The sequence below is a fragment of the Bidens hawaiensis genome, unplaced genomic scaffold, assembly GCF_021521415.1.
Source record: "Bidens hawaiensis isolate Kalapana, Puna unplaced genomic scaffold, B.hawaiensis_p1.1 tig00014524_1, whole genome shotgun sequence".
NCBI lineage: Eukaryota > Viridiplantae > Streptophyta > Magnoliopsida > Asterales > Asteraceae > Bidens > Bidens hawaiensis.
In genome coordinates this window covers 367,403-374,568 of record NW_027492266.1, presented here as the reverse complement: position 1 = coordinate 374,568, position 7,166 = coordinate 367,403, and the positions used below count along the sequence as shown (strand labels likewise).

At 32.9% G+C, this 7,166-nt stretch overlaps 1 protein-coding gene across 1 annotated transcript; it reads left to right on the top strand.

The window, feature by feature from the left end:
- Positions 1-601: 601 nt before the first annotated feature.
- On the top strand, positions 602-6,054 carry LOC143546968 (V-type proton ATPase subunit a3-like). Its single transcript, XM_077038506.1, has 18 exons — positions 602-720; positions 1,110-1,213; positions 1,813-1,919; positions 2,005-2,112; positions 2,184-2,294; positions 2,383-2,556; positions 2,645-2,782; positions 2,872-2,979; positions 3,106-3,213; positions 3,342-3,490; positions 3,620-3,789; positions 3,834-3,975; positions 4,059-4,265; positions 4,349-4,532; positions 4,619-4,702; positions 4,812-5,005; positions 5,474-5,533; positions 5,653-6,054. Exons 1-18 carry the CDS (start codon positions 602-604, stop codon positions 5,855-5,857), a joined length of 2,472 nt encoding a protein of 823 aa, XP_076894621.1. The 3' UTR covers positions 5,858-6,054.
- The last annotated feature ends 1,112 nt before the right edge of the window (positions 6,055-7,166 follow it).

The window sequence follows — 7,166 nt, the reverse complement described above, 5'->3', positions numbered from 1 at the left end:
GTTTGGTAGTTTTTTATTTAATATAATTTGACCTTTCAAAAAAATAAATATATTTATGTACTAATTTTAAATGTTTTAAGAATTTAATTATTAGTATAATCAAAATTAAACTTGATAACTATAAATTATAAGTAAAAGATTCAATATAATGTTTTATCATACATTAGGCACAAGACAACTTATCTTTATAAAATTAATCAATGAAATCACATCATATGATTTTGAAAACATCAATCTATATCCAATTAATTATTAGAACATCCAAACAAACAGATATGAATTGTAAACCGATCAAATTTGTACTTGTTCTTAACAAAAAAATGTTTTTGAGCGTAATTCGAAAAAACATATATGGTTTAGAGCATAATTGAATTTTAACCTTAGCTTAATAAATGATGACTGTACGTACATTAGGGTTAGCATGTAAATAAATGAAAATAAAATATTAATATTAGGTGTAGCAGTAAATAAGAAAAGCCAAGCCTGAATAAAAATTAAAAAACAAAGAAATGAATCTGAAGAACGTGGCTGCTGATATAGAGAGAGAGATCGTGTTGTGTGCTGGTGACTGAGTGGTGATGACGGCGGTTGTTTTCCTCCGATGGATCTGTTCCGGTCAGAGCCGATGCAGCTGCTTCAACTCATCATTCCTATCGAATCCGCTCGCTTGACCGCGTCTTACCTTGGAGACATCGGTCTCATTCAATTCAATTCAAAGACGTCAGTACCTTCCTACTACTTCATTTCTACACAGATCATACTTCTTATGCCATGAAATTCTACTCTTCTCTTTCGATTTGATTTGATTTCTAGGGTTTTACTCATCTTCATACTTCTATAATTTATCACTTCGTACTTCATGCTTTATTTTAGGCAGCTTATTATAAGCAATTGATTTGAACTAAACTTACTTACTTACTTACTTACTTATATTCTTTGATGTGATATTAACACTTGATTCAAACATAATATGTTTGATTTTTATTCCACTTGCAAAATTATAATATAAAAAGAGCTTTTTATGGTGTGCTATTTCCCATTTTTGTGTATTTCTAGTGGATCCTGGTTTATTGGTGAACATTATTAAGCTTATTGTTTTTTTTTTAAAGCTTATTATGTGATTTGGTTTCTAGTGAAGATCTAATATTGAGTTTATGGATCTTTACAGCTGAATGCAGAGAAAAGCCCTTTCCAGAGGACATATGCCGGTCAGGTGAGATTTTTTGTAAGGTTTATAGTTGTTTCAAACTAGAGATGATCTGGCGAAACATAAGATTTGAAATTGGCATATTTTAATCTGAGTTTTGATAATAATTATAATATCATACATGCTAATACACCAAAATTGGGTGGAAGGACTCTCTTGAATTTTTTACAAGTTTTGCTACCTTAATATACCAAAATGTGATGGTTTTTTATTTTATGCAAAGTAAGAAAGTATGTTGGTTTTTGAATGACATTAGTTCTACTAGTGTACCACATCTTGAACAATCTACATAAATTGTAATTTATAAAGTAAATGTGTATATGCAGTTTATATAGATAATGTTGCCATATAACTGAATGCATCATATCACTTCAATTTTTTGTGCATTTTAGATTTTTGTCTCATATAAAGTTTACATATATGAGTACCTCAAAGCCATATTTTATACTAAACAATAAACAACGGTAAAAATCAATATATTTCTTAGTTGCCATAAGATATTCATTTAGAGCATATAATTTTGTGCTTCCATGTCTACTTGAGACTTTCTTTTGGCGGGATTGTGATTTAAGTTGCTTCTATTGTGAAGATTAAAAGATGCGCAGAGTTGGCACGAAAGCTGCGTTTCTTCAAAGAGCAAATGTCAAAGGCAGATATCAAATCATCAGTAAAATCTGAGGCCAAAGCTGAACTTAATCTGGATGAACTGGAGGCATGTACAAATTTTAATGTATATGTGCATAAATTTGAACCATGTTTTTGAAACTAATCCTTTCTTGTCCGTTGTAATGTTTTAGGCCAAGCTTGGAGAACTTGAAGCCGAGCTTACTGAAGTCAACGCAAATAATAAAAAGTTGCAGCGTGGCTATAATGAACTTGTAGAATATAAACTTGTTCTGCAAAAGGTATCAAGTGCTATAAATAAGTTTGGCTGTTATTTCTTTGTATATATTTTCAAATTTAAACTGGTCTATAGGCCGGTGAGTTTTTTAAAGAGGCTCAAAGCAGGGCTACAGATCAACAAACAGAAGCTTCATCAGAACAGGCTGCTGAAGTATCTTTGGAAACTCCTCTATTGAAGGATCAGGTACATTGCTATGTAGTTAATCTTTCATTTTCCAATTCAGTTTTATAAGGTTCTAAAGTTAATGATTCTGTTTGATGTTTTTGTGTAGGATTCAACAGTTGATCAAGGGAAACAAGTGAAATTAGGGTTTCTAACTGGCCTTGTGCCCAAAGGAAGGTCCATGGCTTTTGAAAGAATATTATTCCGTGCTACAAGGGGAAATGTGTTTCTGAGGCAATCTTCGGTGGATGAAGCTGTTATTGATCCTAATTCAGGAGAAAAGGTAAAATACATATATTGTTTACTAAAGGAAATATTTCAGTAAAATGTGAATTTTATATACTTATTAAAATAAAACTACTGTCGTACAGGTTGCGAAGAATGTTTTTGTGGTTTTCTTTTCTGGAGAAAGAGCAAAGAGCAAAATTCTCAAGATATGTGAAGCGTTTGGAGCAAATCGTTACCCTTATGCTGAAGACTTGGGCAAACAAGCCCAGATGATAATTGAAGTGCTCAATATCCTCCTTTAGTTTTTGATCTTCACATGTATTAATTGGCCTTGACAAAGACACTGAATATGTAAACTGTCACTCTCCAGGTATCTGGAAAGCTAACTGAGCTGAAAACAACAATAGATGCTGGACTTTTGCACCGTGCAAGTTTGTTGGAAACCATAGGAAAACAATACGAACAGTGGAGTGAGCTGGTATATCTCTTAAGTCTTCCTTTTACAATTTTCACACAGACACACATATATGCATGTTTATATATTGATAGGCGTAGATAAATCTATTTTTATATAGATCACTGAACCTCATGTTTCCTTTTCAAGGTCTGGAAGGAAAAATCAATCTATCACACGCTGAACATGCTTAGCATTGATGTGACAAAGAAATGTCTTGTGGCTGAAGGCTGGAGTCCCATATTTGCCACCCAACAGGTGTGGTGTTCATGCTGTTTCTCATATGCATCTTATTTAGGGCTAATGTTTTGATGATATTAAATCTTCAAATTGCAGCATCGAATAATATCTAGCTCTACCATAATGTAATGAACCTTGTTTTGCAGATTCAAGATGCACTGCAGCTGGCGACCGTTGACTCAAAGTCTCAAGTTGGTGCCATTTTCCAAGTTTTGCACACAAAAGAGTTGCCTCCAACCTATTTCAGGACAAATAAGTTCACTGAGTCATTTCAAACAATTGTTGATGCATACGGGTAAGCATTGTTTTGTACTTAATTCTGTGCCTTATTCATTACATACAATTATGAATCTAGTCTATGTGAATGCTATATATTACATTCCATACCAATAAGCATCTAAATTACTTTGTACTCTTCTTGCAGTGTTGCTAAATACCAAGAAGCAAATCCTGGAGTATATACTGTTGTCACGTTCCCGTTCCTGTTTGCGGTTATGTTTGGTGATTGGGGACAAGGCATATGCATCCTGCTGGCAACTTTGTTTTTAATATTCAGGGAGAAGAAATACTCAAGTCAGGTAATTAATATGACCAGTTTAATTAATGCGATCATTTTTTTAGCAAGTGAAGACTGATAGTATCTATGGATTTTCATGAATACAGAAGCTTATTGATGGCCCTCTTTTCCATCTACACTGGTTTCATATATAACGAGTTTTTCTCGGTTCCTTTTGCGTTATTCAGTCCTTCAGCATACGCCTGCCGTGATGCTGCATGCAGGTAGTTTATCTCCCCCTCCACCCCTTTGCCACACACGCACGCACATGGGTTCTGTATCTTTATAACTTTATGCTTTTGTGCAGTGAGGCTACCACCATAGGCTTGATAAAGGTGCGTGATACATATCCATTCGGTGTGGATCCCGCATGGCATGGGAGTCGAAGTGAATTGCCGTTTCTCAACTCGTTAAAGATGAAAATGTCAATTCTTCTCGGGGTAGCACAAATGAACCTTGGAATAATACTCAGCTTTTTTAATGCTCTCTACTTTAAGAATCCCGTTAATGTCTGGTAAGTTCGGTGAAATCTTAGATTTGTTTGTTATTAACTTTACTGATAACATTTTCTATTTTTGCAAATTTTTCAAATTCCAGGTTTCAGTTTATTCCCCAGATGATCTTTTTGAATGGCCTATTTGGATATCTTTCCCTCCTTATTATTGTAAAGTGGGTCACCGGTTCACAAGCTGATTTATATCATGTAATGATATACATGTTCCTTAGCCCAACTGATGATCTTGGTGAAAACCAACTTTTTGCAAACCAGAAAACGGTTCAGGTTTGATTCTTCTAGCAACAACAGTATTCATTTTGGATAAGAAAAATGTTATATAATAAACATGACACGATTCATTTTGTTACCAGCTTGTGCTACTACTGTTAGCTCTAATTGCTGTTCCATGGATGCTGTTACCTAAGCCTTTCATTCTAAAGGCACAGCATAACAGGGTATGCTATTTTTTCCACCATGCAAACACACAGTTATATTTCTTAAGATTATTTTATCATAATATTCTACTGTTTTTAATTTGTGCGTTGTTTTTTTATGGCTTTTTAGAGACATCAAGGTCAGTCTTACATACCCCTTGAAGAGACAGAAGAATCTTTGCAGGTGGATGCAGTCCATGATTCACATGATCATGAAGAATTTGAGTTCAGTGAAGTATTTGTTCATCAACTTATTCATACAATAGAGTTTGTGCTCGGGGCAGTGTCGAATACAGCTTCATACCTTCGTTTATGGGCGCTTAGGTATATATTATTATTATTATTATTATATCTCTCATCTTTCTCTTGAAACAAGATATTAAAATTTGGTTGCATTATTAATAATTTAATATTACTAATATTAAATGATTAATAATGTTGTGTAAAGTTTTTATCTTTATTTCTTGGTTAATTAGAAAATTGGGTGTTCTTCCACCATCATATCCAATTGTTAGAAATTCAGCAGATTCCATGCTTCCAGAGCCTAAATATTAGGAATTATAAACTTTATGTTCGTAGTTTGGATGTTAAAAAGTAGTTTGGTGTTGAATATCAATATAATAATGGCACAAGAAAATCTTAAATGTACAAATTGGCCATCAAGAATAGTTTGACCAGCAGTTGACTTTGACTTAATATGACCAGCTATTGACTTTGATTTAATCTGACCAGAAATTGACTTTGACTCTGTTATTACTGTAAATCCTGACGGATAATGCACTTCTCTTTCAGCTTGGCGCATTCAGAGTTGTCAACTGTGTTCTATGAGAAGGTTCTTCTTCTTGCTTGGGGGTGAGTTTATTAAAAAATAATCAATTTTTTTATATTTCTCTTTAAAAATATAATTATTTAAACCAAACTGTGAAAACACATTTTTCTTAACTGTTGGAACTTGTGTTGCATGTGAACAGGTACAATAATGTAATTATTCTTGTTATTGGCGTAATCGTTTTCATCTTTGCGACGGTTGGAGTGCTGCTAGTGATGGAAACCTTAAGTGCATTTTTACATGCATTAAGGCTCCACTGGGTGGAGTTCCAAAACAAGTTTTATGAAGGAGACGGGTACAAATTCGCACCCTTCTCATTTGCATTACTGGGCGATGAAGACGAATGAGCCAATCAGCAGTCATGCTGTTTCTGCATATTTGCATGTGTGACTTTATTCATTCAGTTTGGATAATATTTAAGTTGGAAAGGACTTCATAATTATTGAGCATTGGTTCCATCAATAAAAAAGCATTCTAGTGAAAGCATGCATGTGCCTTTTGTGCTATAACAATTTGTATCCATGGCTTTTTGGTAATAATGATTTGTTTATTTATGTAAATATTTATCACCAACATTATCAGCTTTGCTTAATAGAAACACATGGCGTGTTTTTTGTACATCCATAATTTTTTCTTACTAAAAACACTTTTAACTCATGAAATTCTGCCAGCATTACTAAACAAAGCGCGTAAAATGTATCGGAATGATATTGAGGAACATGAAACATTCAGGACGGTTATTCACGTATGTGGTTTATTATAAATAAATTCTTTTGCTGGTATGTGGTTAATTATAAATTGTTTTGTTGGTTTGGTATGAGTATACCGTATGGTATTTTATAACACCCACTTGATTACCTGTTTTTCTTAAAAGGAAAATCTCACATTTTGTGTGAGTAACACCGTACCACTAGACCAATATGTTATGTGTACCTGTTGATTAGCTAAGACCGGTATCTAAATATGTTAATATTATATTATCTTAAAAATAATATAAATTTTAATAACTCCTATTGAATGGCTGATAATAATCCATATTCATTTTATCGTCACTGGAGGTCCCAAATTTAGAAAAGTTGGCCCCCAATGGTCCCTCGTTAAAAAAGACTTAACGGTGTTATATATATTTTTCCAAATTTCAAACTAGTGTTTTAGGGCTTCTAACCCTTTAGTGAATATGACCCGACCCTTAAATGACCCTTTAGTCACTTTGAGCTTTGAAGTCAAGATTTTTGGACTTTTCCTTTTACTTAAATTTTTTTTTCTTCTTAGTAAAGTTAAAACACCAGGGAGTATATTTATTTATTCTTTCCGGTGTTGTAATGGAAAAAACCTAAAAACATAAAACAAAGAGAAGCTGATGGATGGCTTAGTGGTATAAGGATTTTATCTGTATCAAAGTGTTATGGGTTTGAGTCTTATAGTGTTTGGTATTAAGAAATGATATGTGGAATAGAATAGAACATTTCAAAGAAATAAAATAAAACAAGTTTGGTTGTCATTAACCAATGGAATGAATAATTTCTAAGGAACGCAATTCTTTTCATATATATCATTTTTTATTACTTAGTAAAATGTGTTTTTCTTAATGAAAAATGATCAACTATTATTATTATTTTATCATCATTATTATTATTTTATTATAGTATAACTATT

Bases quoted from the DNA above. Each gene is read 5' to 3' on its own strand.
- LOC143546968 (XM_077038506.1), top strand. From the start codon at position 602: ATGGATCTGTTCCGGTCAGAGCCGATGCAGCTGCTTCAACTCATCATT. The intron at 3,214-3,341 runs GTGTGGTGTTCA...CTTGTTTTGCAG, and splicing joins CCATATTTGCCACCCAACAG to ATTCAAGATGCACTGCAGCT. The intron at 3,976-4,058 runs GTAGTTTATCTC...GCTTTTGTGCAG, and splicing joins TGCCGTGATGCTGCATGCAG to TGAGGCTACCACCATAGGCT.